The sequence below is a fragment of the Bombina bombina genome, chromosome 11, assembly GCF_027579735.1.
Source record: "Bombina bombina isolate aBomBom1 chromosome 11, aBomBom1.pri, whole genome shotgun sequence".
NCBI classification, from domain to species: domain Eukaryota; kingdom Metazoa; phylum Chordata; class Amphibia; order Anura; family Bombinatoridae; genus Bombina; species Bombina bombina.
In genome coordinates, this window is record NC_069509.1 from 163,194,961 (window position 1) to 163,210,878 (window position 15,918).

The following is a 15,918-nucleotide window of genomic DNA, read 5'->3' on the forward strand; positions in this document are numbered from 1 at the left end:
GCCGCTTCTACCTTAAAAACATCTCTAAAATTAAACACTTCCTTACACAAGACACAACTAAGATTTTAATCCACTCTCTCATTCTTTCCCGCCTCGATTACTGCAACTCTGTCCTCTCTGGTCTCCCCACCTGCCGCCTAGCTCCTTTACAATCCATAATGAATGCCTCTGCCAGATTCATCTTCCTTACACGTCGCTCTTCATCTTCTGCACCTCTCTGACAATCCCTTCACTGGCTTTCTCTTGCCTCTAGGATCAAACACAAAATTCTCATTCTGACATACAAAGCCCTCAACTGCACTGCTCCCCCCTATATCTCAGACCTTGTCTCCAGAAACTCTCCCTCCCGTCCTCTTCACTCTGCTCACAACCTCCTACTCTCCTCTGCCAGTGAGATAGCTCAGTTGGTAAAATGCCCTGACTACAATAGCCTGTTCAAAGATCCAAAGGTCACATGTTCAAATCCCGGCAGGGCCCGACTCAGCCCTTCATCGTTCCGAGGTCGATAAAATGAGTACCATTAAATTGGGTAATAATAACAACTATTACTATTCAGCTGCCGATTTGGTTAATTCCGAGAGTGAGCACTGAAAAAGCGCTTTGAGTCCCACTGGGAGAAAAGCGCTATATAAATACTAGTTATTATTGTCACCTCATCACACTCCTGTTTACAGGACTTCTCCAGACTGGCTCCCATCTTGTGGAACTCTCTGCCTCGCTCCACAAGACTCTCTTCTAGTTTTAAAAGCTTCAAGTGCTCCCTAAAGACTCTACTGTTCAGGGATGCATACAACCTACGCTAACCTTTCTTTATACCAGTTCCTCTCCTCCATTGCTATCCCCTAAACCCCTTTAGCATGCAAGCCTAAGAGTCCAGCTGTTTGTAGATCACCTTCTTAAGAGCTGACTACAACAGTGCAACTCTTGGCAGGGTCCTCTACCCATTTGATCCCTATAATTGTTTTGTTGTACTCCGCATTTGTTTATAGCGCTGCGGAATCTGTTGACGCTCTACAAATAACCGATAATAATAATAATAATGAAGTCTCTCAAAAGACCTGAAATAAGGCGGCAATCTGCAGAGGCAAAGATAAAAGGTAATCACAGAGGTAAAAAGTATATTAATATAACAGTGTTGGTTGTGCAAAACTGAGAAAAGGGTAATAAATAGACATGTGCATTTCGTTTCATTCCAAATTGAAATTCGAACGAATTTGCCAAATTCGGAGATTCTAATCAATTCGAATTTCCGAATTACATTAGCAGCGAAACTAAACTAATCCAAATGCATTTGTAAGAAATAAATCCAAATTAGTTCGGATTTATTCGTTACATTCGAATGGCCAAGAACTAATCACAATTCAGTATAAAAATTAAATTTAGTGAGATTTAGTGAGATAGAACAGTGAAAAAATTCAGTTTGTGTAACTTGGAACCATCTGAATCAACATAACACATACCAAACGTCTGAAAAACTGTCAAAATGCCTTCACATAAGAGGCAGCCTTTAAGAAATTAGCATATGAGCCTACCTAGGTTTTAGCTTTCAACTAAGAAAAAGCAAAATTGGTGATAAAAGTAAATTGGAAAGTTGTTTAAAATTACATGCCCTATTTGAATCATGAAAGTTTATTTTGGACTCTACTGTCCCTTTAAGATAATCAGAACAACATTCTTTTGCAAAATATATCACTTGATTTCTGGGCCTCCTATTTTAGTGTTCTGATAAACATCTATGTATCTTGCACTTGCAATAATTTTCTATCATCGTTTATTAATGAACCAGAGAGCTAAAATTTTCAGCATAGGTGCTGGGAACACCATAGTGATATGCAGAATGCTAGCGAGAATGCTGTGTCTTAATTATAGTTTTGTGATCCAGATATTTCAAAGCTTCAGTAGAAATTGCTGATCAGCTGGGCTTCAGCAAGGAAATATTTGCAAACAAATTAATATGCTAATTCCAGGTTTCTCTATGGCGGCTGTGACATTTGCTGCTCTAGTACACGGGAATAAAAATCTTTCCAAGATTTTCTGCCTCTTGCATTTAATGGCTCATCAACAGTATCAAAATTACCTTGTTTAACCTAAAAGGCACAAAGGCACAGCTGTGTCTGTAAAAGGTGCCTCTCAGTCATAACATTCATTGTCAGAAAACTGCTAAATCATTACTAAATACTCTGTAGCTTCCAAAATATACAAATGTGTAGGCTGATCATGTTTTACAAGTAGTTTGAAGTTATAAATAATTGGATGCTCAGTATATTGATGATTATATGCACCATCATCAAAGAAGATGCGTTAGAGAGGACTCAAAGGGACAGTCTACTTGAAAATTGTTATTGTTTAATAAGATAGATAATCCCTTTATTACCTATTTCACAGTTTTCCATAGCCAACACTGTTATATTAATACACTTTTTACCTCTGTAATTACCTTGTAACTAAGTCTCTGCAGACTGCCCCCTTATCTCAGTGCTTTTGACAAACTTGCATTTTAGATAATCAGTGCTGACTCATAAATAACTCTGCAGGAGTGAGCACAATGCTATCTATATTGCACACATGAACTAGCGCTGTCTAGCTGTGGAAAATCTGTCAAAAATGACTGAGATAAGAGGCGGCCTTTAAGGGCTTAGAAATTAGCAAATGAGTCCACCTAGGTTTAGCTTTCAACAAAGAATACCAAGAAAACAAAGCAAACTTATTGATAAAAGTAAATTTGAAAGTTGATTAAAATTACATACCCAATCTGAATAATAAAAGTTTAATTTTGACTAGACTGTCGCTTTAAGGCTAATCTTTGCTTTGAATACATTATTCTATAGCATGTATTTATTCTATAACATCCGTTCGATTGGTGCAGAAGCATCATAAAATGATCATACAATGAAACAGGAAGCTCACTTGCACCCTGCACATACTCTATGACCTGGAGCATGTGAATTATACACATGCCCAGATGGTGGTTAAAGAGACAGTAACGATTAAAGAAGATTGAAAGAATTTTAAAAACGGCCATGAGTAGTGTATATGTGTGTTATAAAAACTGCCATGAGTAGTGTATATGTGTGTTATAAAAACTGCCATGAGTAGTGTATATGTGTGTTATAAAAACTGCCATGAGTAGTGTATATGTGTGTTATAAAAACTGCCATGAGTAGTGAATATGTGTGTTATAAAAACTGCCATGCAGTAGTGTATATGTGTGTTATAAAAACTGCCATAAGTAGTGTATATGTATGTTATAAAAACTGCTATAAGTAGTGTATATGTGTGTTATAAAACTGCCATGAGTAGTGTATATGTGTGTTATAAAAACTGTCATGAGTAGTGTATATGTGTGTTATAAAAACTGCCATGAGTAGTGTATATGTGTGTTATAAAAACTGCCATGAGTAGTGTATATTTATGTTATAAAAACTGCCATGAGTAGTGTATATGTATGTTATAAAAACTGCCATGAGTAGTGTATATGTATGTTATAAAAACTGCCATGAGTAGTGTATATGTGTGTTATAAAAACTGCCATGAGTAGTGTATATGTGTGTTATAAAAACTGCCATAAGTAGTGTATATGTGTGTTATAAAAACTGCCATGAGTAGTGTATATGTGTGTTATAAAAACTGCCATGAGTAGTGTATATGTGTGTTATAAAAACTGCCATGAGTAGTGTATATGCATGTTATAAAAACCGCCATGAGTAGTGTATATGCATGTTATAAAAACCGCCATGAGTAGTGTATATGTGTGTTATAAAAACTGCCATGAGTAGTGTATATGTGTGTTATAAAAACTGCCATGAGTAGTGAATATGTGTGTTATAAAAACTGCCATGAGTAGTGTATATGTGTGTTATAAATACTGCCATAAGTAGTGTATATGTGTGTTATAAAAACTGCCATAAGTAGTGTATATGTGTGTTATAAAAACTGTCATGAGTAGTGTATATGTGTGTTATAAAAACTGCCATGAGTAGTGTATATGTATGTTATAAAAACTGTCATGAGTAGTGTATATGTGTGTTATAAAAACTGCCATGAGTAGTGTATATGTATGTTACAAATACTGCCATAAGTAGTGTATATGTATGTTATAAAAACTGCCATGAGTAGTGTATATGTGTGTTATAAAAACTATCATGAGTAGTGTATATGTATGTTACAAATACTGCCATAAGTAGTGTATATTTGTGTTAGAAATACTGCCATAAGTAGGGTATATGTGTGTTATAAAAACTGCCATGAGTAGTGTATATGTGTGTTATAAAAACTGCCATGAGTAGTGTATAAGTATGTTATAAATACTGCCATAAGTAGTGTATATGTGTGTTATAAAAACTGCCATGAGTAGTGTATATGTATGTTACAAATACTGCCATAATTAGTGTATATGTATGTTATAAAAACTGCCATGAGAAGTGTATATGTGTGTTATAAAAACTATCATGAGTAGTGTATATGTATGTTACAAATACTGCCATAAGTAGTGTATATGTATGTTATAAAAACTGCCATAAGTAGTGTATATGTGTGTTATAAAAACTACAATGAGTAGTGTATATGTGTGTTATAAAAACTGCCATAAGTAGTGTATATGTATGTTATAAAACTGCCATGAGTAGGGTATATGTGTGTTATAAAAACTGCCATAAGTAGTGTATATGTGTGTTATAAAAACTGTCATGAGTAGTGTATATGTGTGTTATAAAAACTGCCATGAGTAGTGTATATGTATGTTATAAATACTGCCATAAGTAGTGTATATGTGTGTTATAAAAACTGCCATGAGTAGTGTATATGTATGTTACAAATACTGCCATAAGTAGTGTATATGTGTGTTATAAAAACTGTCATGAGTAGTGTATATTTATGTTATAAAAAACTGCCATGAGTAGTGTATATGTATGTTACAAATACTGCCATAAGTAGTGTGTATGTGTGTTATAAAACTGCCATGAGTAGTGTATATTTATGTTACAAATACTGCCATAAGTAGTGTATATTTATGTTACAAATACTGCCATAAGTAGTGTATATTTATGATATGAAACTGGCCAAATTATATTTCAGACCCAAATGGGTCTTTATGACTGGCTTTGGGTATAGATGAAGCCAGAGGGATTTGTGCATTAGGACCTACTTGGGTATAATATATATATATTACAGGCAACTTAATTAATGCATTGTTTTAGAAACTTTCTATTGTTAAGAGATGGTAAAGTCAAAATGCAATAAAACAACTGTCCACTTCTGTTATCAAATTTACTTCATTATCCTTTGTTAAATAGTAAATCTAGGTAACATCTTAGGAGCTCAGGAGTGTGCACGTGTCCTTAGCACTCTATGGCAGCAGTATTTGCAACAATGTATTACATCCCAAAAAACATTGTTGCAAAAACACTGCTGCCATAGAGTAAAAATCCTGAACTCCTATGAGCCTACCAGGGTTTACGTAAAGATCCCAAGAGGACATAGTAATTTTCATAATAGAAGTAAATTGAAAAGTTGTTTAAAATTGCGTGTTGTATCTATATCATGAAATGTTAATTTTGATTGCAATGTCCCCTTAAAATTGACTGCCCCTTTAAGTGATGAAATTCTTATTTAACAATTTTTTTTAAAGTAACTCGGTTTTGTAAAAATATTGATACTTCTTTTCAACTGATACAAAGTCTAACGGTTAGAATGTTCTCACAGACAATGTGTAGATAAAAAGGAACACGTGAACGGCTTACCTGTAAATACTAGGCTGACATTCTCGAGCTCTTCTTGTGGAACCTTGAAACTGAAGGACTCGTTGTAAAATGGATCTATTGTACCTTTCATGCAACAGCTCTTTTTGGTTTTTGCTAATTTTAAACCATGAACTAGTTGGATCTTCACAAATGGATCTGAAACACAGATATGATAAGTGTTATAGTCTCCTATGGTATGTACTACACATATGAGCAATGTATTAGTCTCAAAATAATGGGTTCAAATCTGAATGGACCTTTTTTTTCTAGTGATTTCCATGTACCAAACCTAACAATTTACTGACTGATAAATACCATTATGTCTAGTAGTGTGTGCCCCCCCCAAAAAAAATGGCAACAATGGGCCTCTAGGAAGTTCCCTTTATAACTAGTTTATGGAGACACCACTGTTTTTGAGGATTTTTTTTCAACACAATTATAATCATCCATTTTTGATTGTTTATACCACTTTTTTCAGACAGAATTTGTCAAAAAATGGTCCTATACCATTTATTTAAGACTATTGGCCCTGCGCTTCTGTGTGTTGAATCAAGCAAAAGAGTTAGAGTTAAACACACAGCAGAAATACCACTGGGGATGTGTAAATAGCACAGCTGATTGAATCAGTGGCGGTTTCTGCTCTGGACCAGTAGTGTCCCGCAGGCATTTTCCAGGGGTTAAAGACACAGCAGTGTAAGCTTGATAGTATTACAAGCTGTAACAAATTAGAGCATGTGATTTTTTGACAATTATCGACTTTTAAACATAGAACCTTCTTTCGGTGAGTTGATAACACTTTTGGGTTTGAGAAACAATAGATACTCAAATAGTGTCTACTTGGGGCTGAATACAGGCAGAAAAGATTGGAAAATGGATTGTTGAAAACCACATCGTTAGCAGTGGTATAATCCCCTGTTTTGTGATCATCTTAAAGTCTAATCACCCTGCCTTACACCTAACACTTGTAAAAATGGCCCTAAATCATTTTTGAACTGTAAATCAAGACATGTAGTTTATCATTTATATTGTTCGTGCAACATTATTTATATAGGTCACACGAAACACCGTTTGAAAACAAGATTTTCTGAGCACCTTAGAAACATTGAACAGGGATATATGATTCATGGTGTTTCGGCACATTTTGCTTTGACCCATGACAAGAATCCAAGCAGCCTGAGAGTGAAAGCCATTGATTGGATTAAACCACATCCAAGAGGAGGTGACAGAGTACTCACTCTCAGGCAGCGAGAAACCTTTTGGATATATTCTCTTGACTCCCTGGAACCAAGGGGGATGAATAGGGATATAGATCTAACCGCTTTTATAGTAGATCAGTAGTAGCTATTCTGATGGTAACAAATCCCCTTGGCCTCTGGGAGCCTTTTTTCACCTATATGTGTTTTTATTAATTGCATAAAGGTGTATATTTATACGAGTGCCTTTTTTATGAAGGTTTTCATTATTTTATACGTTTTTTATCAAGGAGAATAAATGACACTTTGTATCCTTTTAAGGTTATATTGTACACTTTTACTGGTTGATTGATACTATTATGATCAGCCTATATGTTTTTAAATTAGTCAATTTACGGATTGAGATACACATATATATTTATTACCTTTATATGATTAGATGTTTTTTTATTATGATGATGATGATTTTCTACATGTGTCTTTTGTATTATTATTAATATTAATTCTGTTTTTATCTAGTTTATTTATTTTTCACAAGCAGGATCATAATGTATTAAAATGTATTTAGATATGGACACTAATATTTGAAAGCCCTGCAATGAAATTATTGCTCCTCCTTTTATATTGATAATGACATTCTATTGGAGCATATTGTGTATATAATTATCTACGTATCGATGGTTGGGCAGCCTCTGATGAAGTGAGGAGAGCCTCACAAAACGCATTAGGCCACGCCCACCAATCCCGCGAGATCTGCCCTGCAGCACTCAAGCCGGCTTAGAGAGCTCTGGAGCAGCCGCGGTGTGAAAACGAAGTGCCTAACAGCCTGTATGCTGGCTTGGATGATAACACACTGAATGACTGAGGAAATCTCCCCTAATGATATAGAGGGATCTAACAGAGAATCCACGGACATACTGCTGTACGTGCACTATATATGCGATCCCTGCTTTTTCAATACCTCATAAGCTTTGAGGTTGTTACATGGGAGTGTGCTGAGTGTCTTTGTTTTACATGTAATAAAATTGTTTTTAACGGTATACACTTAGAGTGGCTTTGCGCTCTTTTCCCCCTTTTGTTTCTACATGTTTTTCCTGAGAGGTGCTCCAACACCTGTGTGATTAGAAGCAGCATTGCCACCTGGATCTTCTTTTATGATAAAGACGCAATATTGATTGCTAGTTTTCACAGACACATGGACTTGATATCTGAGAGATATATATGTGTATATATATATGTATGTGAGTATCTTTTTTACATGTACATATTGCATGTGCTCATATGTTTGTGTGTACACTATATGTATCAAACAGTTTAACCATCAATTGTATGCATAGGTACATAAGAAAAGATTATGCTTTGCTTAAGAGCTTAACCCCATGTTCCTGTATGTTCCTGCGTGTTCTTTTTAATCTGGAATAGAATGGATTAAGTTTTCATATATATATGGCTTTGTTTCATGGAACTTTTTATTGTATTTAATTAGTGGATGGTGGGGCATTCACTCCGTTTACTACAAAGCCTTTTTGCCTGTTGGGTATTTTCTATTTTTTATTATTTCCAAAATTGGCCACACAGTCATCTATTGGTTTAGCAGCAGCTCCACTCCGTCCTCGGTTGGAGAGTGTCAGAAGCATAGGACGTGCAGGGATTTCGTAGTCTCAGTACACACAGCATACCTGACCACAGCTGCCTCTGATGTCTACAGGAGCTGAAGCCGGTTCTTCATCTGATTGGCTGGTAAGAGCCAGGTGGTACGTCACACGTCAGTGATGCAGAGGAAAAGGGGAAGCCATCTCTCCTACTGATGCTGAATCTAGGTCGGGTGCCTATGGATTTCGGCTACACGCTGCAGCTCCGATTGACCCTCCAGATATCCGGTGAGTGTTGAACTGTCTGCTCTTATGTTTCACTTTGATTCTTGTCAAGCTTTTTGGGACTTACAGAGACACATCTACGCTAAAGTGCAGACACGAGTAAAGAATATAGCCCTAGGAAGGGCATGAGGTATATCTTTCCACTGTATACTGGATCACTGGATACCTGTTTACTATAACAGTGATACGTAGAGTCCGGTCCCTACCAAATGCTTGCTGGTTGACATCTACCATATATGCACATGCATCTTACTGCATTTATACTGAATTTGTCCTAAACGTAACAGATGTATGGAAGTTGAATCAACTTTTGGCCATTTAACACCACATCTTTCACTCATTTATAAGAAAAGTCTGTATAGTTTATTCACTGACTGCTTTATAAATACTAACTATTTATTTATTTACTAACTATTTATTTACTATATTATATACTATATATTGGCGCTTAAAGGGATACATGTGCAAAAATGGCCCTAAGTATCAAAAACATTCAATTTATTTACCAAAAAAAAATCTGATATAATGTCTTAATTGGGAGGATTGCATGGTGGAAGTTTTACCATTGGGAAAACAGTGTTGGGGGGGAGTGCACTCTACTGATGTTGGGGCCAGAAATGTATAGTCAGGATTAAAAATCTTGGTGGGGGTCGCAGTTAGGGCTAATGAGAGGCAGGCAGCTGAAGGGTAGGTTAATTGTGTCGGGGGTTGTAGAAAGAGTTTATTTCTATAGTTGCAGTTAGGGCAGAGGGAGAGCAGATTTTTTACAGGGCAATAACTATGTAATCATTTAACAAGGGTCAGGAACTATTATTATAAAGTGATTTTGTCCTAAGGCCAACTTTACCCTAAAATTCTACAGCACACCGCACTCTCATCAAAGCCTGAGAATTATGGGTAAAAAATAATAATATCATAATTGTACTTTTCTGAAGATAAGTACAGATAAGTACAATAATTAGAACTAGTAAAGATTCTTGCTTACCAGAACCTTGGCTCATATCTGTCTGAAGCAGTTGTTTTGCTCTAATGATATCCACATTCAGTCTTCCAGCACTCGGCAGGTAATTAAGTGAAAGTAGCAACTCTCCCAGCTCCACTTCATTCTAAAAATAAGAAAAGCAAGAATTAGCCAAAGAACAGAACCATCCTTCAATAATAATATAAATATTTTTGTTCCAAGATTAATATGAAAAATATGAACTTCCAGATAAGCATAAAAAAGCTGCATCTTGATTAAATAGAAAAGATAGATAGATAGAATAATATAGATAGATAGACAGACAGATAGATAGATGATAGAGTTAGATAGATAGATATACAAACAGACATATAGATAGATAGATAGATAGATAGATAGATAGATAGATAGATAGATAGATAGATAAATGATAGATAGATAGATAGATAGATATTCAGACAGACAGCAAGGCAGATACAGATAGATAGATAGATAGATAGATAGATAGATAGATAGATAGATAGATAGATAGATAGATGATAGATAGATATACAGACAGCAAGGCAGATACATATATATAGAAAGATAGATGATAGATAGATAGATAGATAGATAGATAGATAGATAGATAGATAGATAGACAGATAGACAATAAATAAATAATAGATAGATAGATAGACAGACAGACAGCAAGGCAGATACAGACAGATAGATAATACATAGATATAGATAGATAGATAGATAGATAGATAGATAGACAGATATATGATAGATAGATAGATAGATAGATAGATAGATAGATAGATAGATAGATAGATAGATAGATAGATAGATAGATAGATAACAGAAAGAAAGTGCAAGACAGATACAGCTTGCTGTGTAGATGACAAATTAAAAAGACAACTTATCAATACCCAGCCTAGTAAAAGATTTATTGTTACAAAGAAAATAATTTTGCTGGTCTTTTATGTTAGGTCTTATTTCTACACTCACTAACAATGTTACAAGCCAGTAATGATCAATAAATACTGAACAGATCAATACACAGATCAGCAAGCAACCTGTAGCGTGAAATGATATTGCCATAGAGCACTCTGTAGTTAGAGATGAGGCATGAGGTGTCAGTTGCTATGTGTAAGCCAGGGCTACTGTAAGACAAATTAAATTCCTTGCCCTGTTTTCATATCACCTCAACAGCCCAACTCAGAACATTTAAGACATTCATTGTAAATAAATGAATAAAGAGCAATTGCAGGAAAAAGGTTTCCTTCTAACTGACATATTCATGTTTGAGATATGCTTTTCAACATTGGGAAGTGCAGTGGTGAAAAAAGTTGATGTTTTGCTGCCGGGAATTTCAGAGAACTTTCCCAAAATACCAGAGGCTTTTAGTATTTTTACTATCACTCCATTTAAAGAGAAATAAAGCCTTATTTTATTTACCTGTCAAAACTAAATACTGAATATATATATAAAGTTAACAACCCAAGGTATTGATCTAGGCCCATTTTGGTATATTTTATGCCACCATTTCACTGGCAAATGCGATCGTATAAAAGAAAATCTTTAACTTTTTCACAAACTTTGGGTTCATCAGGTAGCTGTAGTGTAGAGATAACTCGTCCACCTGACACCCCCTGATCCCTTCTTAACAGCTCTTTCCCTCCCACACACACTCATCCCCACCATCTTAGGTACTGGCAGACAGTCTGCAGTTTAGTTTTTTTATTATTATTCCACCCAAATAGCTCTCTAATTCTCCCCTCTCGCTAATGATGGTCATCTTTTTTTCTACAGTCTAGGGCCCATCTCACTCCCTTTCCATCCCTCCCCCGTTTGCCTCTGGGCTGCCCACCTGACTCCCATTTTCACTCCCACACCTCCTGTCAGCATTAGCAGATGATCATTACAGACAGTGTCACACACAGTGTCACCATCTGTAACGATCTGGCATCTGCCTTCATATGGAAACGGAACACCGACCCTGCTCCATTTTTATATGCAGACAGATGCCCTGCAGATCAGTAAGAGCAGCTCTTGCTTCCTGCAGCTGCAACGTTTATATACGTTTTGCGGTATGATGGGCTTCATACCACATGAGGTATATATATATACATCCTATTGGGTCAAGGGGTTAATAAAGTATACCGAGGGAAGTGGGAGGTGCTTGACAGATGCGAACTAACTCTTGTGAAGGTAAATGAACATGAAACACATTGTAGTGCTAATACTGTAGTCTTATAATAAACAATTATACCAGCCGTGTACGAACACTTTCTGAATATTTGATACTTTGCTGTAAAAGTTTTTCAATGGCCAATCTCCCCCTACCACTTGCCTTGTTTGCCAATATGGACTAGTAAGTGGAGCAGACAAGTTTTCTCACTATTATAGTAGCAAAATCTGCATTGTTTTTGTAGTGTCTTATTTTGCCATCTCTACTGAAGCCTATTAGTAATAGGTAGTAAGGTTAGACTTGTGAGGTCTGCAGTGTGCACTTCCAGTTTTCAGAATAGAAAAACCTTTGATTTTTAAAGTTAAATGACAGGAAATGGGTGCAAAATAAATAAATTAATTTGTAGGTTGTTTTATTACATTTAGTCTGCTCATATTTGTTTCTAAAGCAAAAGCTTAAAGGGACATGAAACCTAAAAAAATGTATTTCATGATTCAGATAAAACATACAATTTTAAATTTTCAGTGTATTTCTATTATCTCTTGGTTGCTTACACTCTTTGTATCCTTTGTTGAAAGAGTAGCAATGCACTACTGGGCACTAGCTGACCACATCAAGTGAGTGAATAACAAGAGGCATATTTGTTCAGTCATCAATTAGCTTTCAGTAGTGCATTGCTACTTCTGAGCCTACCTAAGGATACTAAGAGAACAAATCAAATTATATAATAGAACTGTAGAAGAAAATTGGAATTAGTTGTTTAAAATGACATGCTTGTCTGAAGCTGTGGAATCTGATGGCACTCTACAAACAACTGATAATAATAATAATAATAATAATAAAGCATGAAAGTTGCATTTTGAATTGACTGTCCCTTTATTTGATTCTCAGGATTATTCTTGAATTCCCTTGCATTTCTTGTCCTTACAACATGTAATGTAAGCCCATACCACACAAAGGGCCAGATTACGAGCAGAGCGCAAAATTGCACTTTAGCGAGAGTGATATATTTGCTCTCCACTTGTAATACCAGTGCATGCAATTATGCGCTGGTTTTAGAGGTGACCCGCAATGTGAATGTGTGCTCATGAGAGCACGTTTTTATAGGCTCCAATGGGAGCCTTGTTCTCATGCTGTGAGACATGGCATGAGATCCTAGCGCAGCGAAGAGGGTAAGTCGCACAGCGATGGGCAACACATTGAAATATATATGTATACATATATATTTATGTGTTTATATGTGTGTATATAAGCATATATATATATATATTTATGTGTTTATATGTGTGTATATAAGCATATACATATGTATTTATATGTGTGTATATAAGCATATACATATATATTTGTGTTTATATGTGTGTATATAAGCATATACATATGCATTTATGTGTTTATATGTGTGTATATAAGCATATACATATGTATTTATGTGTGTATATGTGTGTATATAAGCATATACATATGTATTTATGTGTTTATATGTGTGTAAATAAGCATATACATATGTATTTATGTGTTTATATGTGTGTATTTAAGCATATACATATGTATTTATGTGTTTATATGTGTGTATATAAGCATATACATATGTATTTATGTGTTTATATGTGTGTATATAAGCATATACATATGTATTTATGTGTTTATATGTGTGTATATTAGCATATAAATATGTATTTATGTGTTTATATGTGTGTATATAAGCATATACATATGTATTTATGTGTGTATATAATAAGCATATACATATGTATTTATGTGTTTATATGTGTGTATATAAGCATATACATATGTATTTATGTGTTTATATGTGTGTATATAAGCATATACATATGTATTTATGTGTTTATATGTGTGTATATAAGCATATACATATGTATTTATGTGTGTATATGTGTATATAATAAGCATATACATATGTATTTATGTGTTTATATGTGTGTATATAAGCATATACATTTGTATTTATGTGTTTATATGTGTATATTATAAGCATATACATATGTATTTATGTGTTTATATGTGTATATTATAAGCATATACATATGTATTTATGTGTTTATATGTGTGTATATAAGCATATACATATGTATTTATGTGTTTATATGTGTGTATATAAGCATATACATATATATTTATGTGTTTATATGTTTGTATATAAGCATATAAATGTGTATTTACAGGGATCACACAGTTACCCATAGACCGCAATGTAAAGGCACTTTCCAGTGCCGTTTTTCTTCTAACACCCCACACCCGCCAATTTTAACCCCTAAAAACTGCTTTGTGCAAAATGCTATACTGAAATTTTGGGGCAATTTGGTGACATTTAGAAAATTAATCATAGGTATGATCTCTGGTTAAAGGGACACTCAAATCAAAATAAAGTTTTATGATTCAATTAGAGCATCAGTTTTAAGACACTTTCCAGGGTCTACGTATACTAGTCTGTGATTTGCTGTTACATGATAAAAGGGAATGGAAAATGGGAGAAAAACTACATTTGTTAGAAAGAAAAAAAATCTCCTTATTTCAAATTCAGAGTAAATGTTAAAGCTTTGTCTTTTTATTATGCACTTGTTAATTATGTAGTTCTACTGCATTGAGTGGTCCTTTAATTTTGGGAGTGCTAATTGCTACCGCGAGCTCGCTGTAGCAATAACCAGCCTTTTGTAATGCTGGTTATTTATAGCGCTCCACTTGTAATCTAGCCCAAAATGTGCCCACTGCTTTCTGGGATGCAGCAGGTTAAAGATCTTGTAACTCCTTATCTAACACTTCCAATTTCAGATCATTTACCCTGTATTCTAGTGTTCATCCCCAGCTTTATATTATTATACATAAAGGTTTTTATCGGATAGCCTCTGTCCCTTTCTCTAGGGTTGCTAACTTTTTTTTTCAAAAAAATAGGGAAACTATGGAATCAACAAATTTCACATAGGGAATCAACAAAGTATACAGTAGTTACTAAAAAACACTTTCTTTTACAATATGATACAGTTTGGTAAAACACAATTCTTTATACAAATCATCTTCGTTCACACAGCCTAGTTTAATACATTAAACTTTCTGCAAATCTGTGAATTCTATTTCTCATATAAGACTCAGTGGGAGTAAAGATATTAAACTGTCAGATACATCAAACGTATTAACTAAATAAGATTACAATATTAAATGTCTGAAATAAAGATTTTACATGTTGTAAAAAATGTTCTCAGTCTGGGAGACTGTAAAAATGTTTGGCCAAATAAGGAAGATCCCTGGAAATAAGTGAGGGTTGGCAAACCTAACTCTAAGCTATATATATTGAAGCCATTTCCTTGTGAGTTTTATTGTTAAACTCAGGGTTCTTCAAATTTTTCTCCCAAGACCTAGGGCAGTGATTCCTTTGAGACCCTCTTTTTATGCTTAGTCTATATAACAAGATAGCTGCCATTTTAGGAAAAAGTGACTAAAATGTGTGAATACTGTATTCCTGATTGTAGTCAAACTTCAAAGTGTTGTAAAAGTTAATAACACACACTCTCATACAACACACACACACAACACACAAACACAAACCACACACACTCTTATACAACACCCCCCCACACACACACACACACTCTCATACAACACGCACCACACAAGCTCTCTTAACAACACACACACCACACACTCTCATACAACGCACACAAGCACCACACACACTCTCACACAACACTCACATACACCACACACTCTAACACAACACACACACCACACATACTCTCATACAACACACACATAAATCACACACACTCTCATACAACTCACCCAAGCACCACACACACTTTCACACAACACGCACCACACCACACTCTCTAACACACACACTCATACAACACACAACACATACTCTTATACAACACAGATACACAAACCACACACACTCTCATACAACACACACACACAACACACTCTATTACAACACACACCACACAAGTTCTCT

At 35.0% G+C, this 15,918-nt stretch overlaps 1 protein-coding gene across 1 annotated transcript in view; it reads right to left on the bottom strand.

Annotated features, from left to right (window-relative positions):
- Positions 1 to 15,918, bottom strand: part of SYT17 (synaptotagmin 17) — a 130,517-nt gene that overhangs the window by 67,373 nt on the left and 47,226 nt on the right. Inside the window, exons 5-6 of the mRNA XM_053694247.1 lie at positions 9,794 to 9,914; positions 5,739 to 5,894 (exon numbers count right to left, since the gene is read on the bottom strand). Of these exons, the coding sequence (XP_053550222.1) occupies positions 5,739 to 5,894; positions 9,794 to 9,914 (277 nt within the window). The remainder of the gene's footprint in view (positions 1 to 5,738; positions 5,895 to 9,793; positions 9,915 to 15,918) is intronic.